General features: G+C 40.2%; 1 protein-coding gene across 11 annotated transcripts in view; it reads right to left on the bottom strand.

Moving 5' to 3' along the window:
• The window catches only part of CNOT8 (CCR4-NOT transcription complex, subunit 8), an 18,852-nt gene that overhangs the window by 4,264 nt on the left and 12,059 nt on the right, over window positions 1-2,529 (bottom strand). For 9 of the 11 annotated variants that reach the window (XM_011981263.1, XM_011981264.1, XM_011981255.1 and 6 more), the window contains 3 exons: window positions 1,963-2,124; window positions 906-1,050; window positions 147-257 (listed from right to left, as the gene is read on the bottom strand). In XM_011981263.1, coding sequence (XP_011836653.1) covers window positions 147-257; window positions 906-1,050; window positions 1,963-2,117 — 411 coding nt within the window. In that variant the 5' untranslated portion in view covers window positions 2,118-2,124. The remainder of the gene's footprint in view (window positions 1-146; window positions 258-905; window positions 1,051-1,962; window positions 2,125-2,529) is intronic. The other 2 variants (XM_011981256.1, XM_011981265.1) reach the window with 1 other exon arrangement.

The following is a 2,529-nucleotide window of genomic DNA, read 5'->3' as shown; positions in this document are numbered from 1 at the left end:
AAATAAATAAATAAATAAATAAATAAATAAATAAATAAAAACACATGTTCAGCAAACCTCAGCCCACACAACAGACCATCCACTACCTCCTTAGTCTTCAGTAAGTTACTGCCAAGAGGCCTGTGATCACATTCGAGGAAGTTTACCTCTTTCATCCTAAAGAAAGCCATTCCTGTCAGCAGTGAGTCTGAGCCTGCTTGGTGCTGCCTTCCAATCCTCTGCAAATCCAACTGATCAGCAACTTCCTGAAGACCTCCCTGGAGATATATGAAAAACAAAGATAGTATTACAGACACAACATGCCTCTACTGAAGTCAACTAAGTGCAGTTATGAGTTCACTAAATTCTAGCAAGAAATGGGGACAGGCCATTTATTTAACAGGCCTTAATAACCTCTTTTTAGCTCTTTTCTTCCCTTTTTCCAAATGCTATATTGTGCTACATCCTATATTTTGCTCCTTTCCATGTTGTTGATTTTGCCAGACCTCTGCCTTTAAAATCAGAATTGCAAGGCTGAGGAAATAGTAAATCCCACTCTAATTCTAGACAGCAAAGCTCTATGTCAACAATTTATTAGGGTACCAAGTTCTAAAACTTTCTAGAGTTAAGAACCCCTCTGAGAATCTGATACACCACAGACCCCATCCCTAACAAACAGCATTTATACCTTTTCATTAGGTTCATGGGCCTCGAGTGAAGAATGCCTGCCTTAAGATGACAGAAGCAGAGGGTTCCCTTCATGGCCACACAAATATCTGTGCAAATCAGCTTTATATTATACCCTGTCTACCACCACACTGGCATCTAGTACTCAATAATGCATGCTGAACACATAACAATAAAGCAAAGTCAGCTTTTTTTCTGTCCTTATTTTTGTTACTGGTATTAAGAAAAACATCATATACCTTAAGATTTTTGCAACTCTTCATCAGGTATTTCACATCATAAATGGATGGGAAGAAAAGGTTCAGAATATGAAAGAATTCATGTTCCTCTTCTGGCAAACGAGAATCTGTAAGCAACTTTACCATATAGCCAAAATCATAGCCACTACAAGGGGAGAATAAACCACAGAGGTTAAAAAAGCAGCAGTTATCAGGCCCCAGTGTTCAACCATTTTATTTCTCAAAGCTTGTAAATGCTACTTCGTGTTAGGAACTTTCACTTTTTCTGAGTAGTTTATTGTACTATAATCTGAATCTTTTTTTTTTTTTTTTTTTTTTTGAGACAGAGTCTCGCTCTGTCGCCCAGGCTGGAGTGCAATGGCGCGATCTCGGCTCACTGCAACCTTCACCTCCCGGGTTCAAGCAATTATCCCTGCCTCAGTCTCCCAAGTAGCTGGGATTACAGGCGCCCGCCACCATGCCTGGCTAATTTTTGTATTTTTAGTAGAGACAGGGTTTTGCCATGGTGGCCAGGCTGGTCTCGAACTCCTGACCTTAGGTGATCCGCCTGCCTCAGCCTCCCAAAGTGTTGGGATTACAGGTGTGAGCCACCATGCCCGGCCTATAATCTGAACTTTCCAATAACAACCTAACAGGCTAATATGGGAGATATAAAAAAGTACCCAAAAGTTTTAACTGTGGATTTGATTCATCAAAAATCCAAAAGTACTGAGAAGTTAAAATAAGGAGAATCTGGCTTTCAAGTACCTAAGAAACTCTGAGGACAGCCATTTAAAAGATAACCAAGTACTGTGACCCTCTCCACCCACCATATTCCCACTTGGAATTAAACCCACTGATAGCCACATGATAAAGCCAAATACCGTGTGAAACAAGCCAGTATATAAGCCCCAGTATTTTCTGAAAAACTGAAACATGGGCAACAAGTACCAATTCAACTTCTGACTGCTGCTGATGAACAGAACAGTCACTAGGACTTCAAAAATGACTAAGAATTCAGTTCCCTGCTCCAGCGTAGCCCAAAGCGAGAGAGAAATACACATTCCCTAGGACTGACCTATGAAATGAAAGCCATTTGACATTGTCACAGAGAACCACTCCTGATGTCATAAGCAGTTCTGCAAAGTGCAGTGTGTCAATCCCTTCCTCTTCATGCTTCTGAAACTGTAGTCCTGAGTTAGCAAGGAGATCTATGGAATCCTGGGAGTACATGTCCTCTCTAAAAAACAAGGTGTTTATTTATTAACTGGTGAATAAAGAAACAGAAGTAGTGGCCACAATATTACCACCACCTTATACTTATAGTACAAGTATTTTTGAAATGCTTTTCCTAACTTAATAGATCAATTCACTCTTTCCAACATTCAAACAAGCATGCAGAGTAGATCATCATATTTCTGTGACAGATAGAAAAATGAGATTTTCCTCCATAAACTAAATTTCCTAATTATAATGGGTATACAGTTGCTCATTATTTGGGGGAAAAAAAAAAAAAAAACCAGGCACAGTGGTGCACGCCTGTAATCCCAGCACTCTGCAAGGCCAAGGCAGGAAGATCACCCGAGGCCAGGAGTTCCAGACCAGCCTGGGCAACAGACAAGACTCTGTCTCAAAAAAAAAAAAA

This window comes from Mandrillus leucophaeus, unplaced genomic scaffold, assembly GCF_000951045.1.
Source record: "Mandrillus leucophaeus isolate KB7577 unplaced genomic scaffold, Mleu.le_1.0 Scaffold222, whole genome shotgun sequence".
NCBI classification, from domain to species: Eukaryota; Metazoa; Chordata; class Mammalia; order Primates; family Cercopithecidae; genus Mandrillus; species Mandrillus leucophaeus.
Note: the sequence above shows the minus strand (reverse complement) of the source record. Positions and strands in the feature narration are given on the sequence as shown.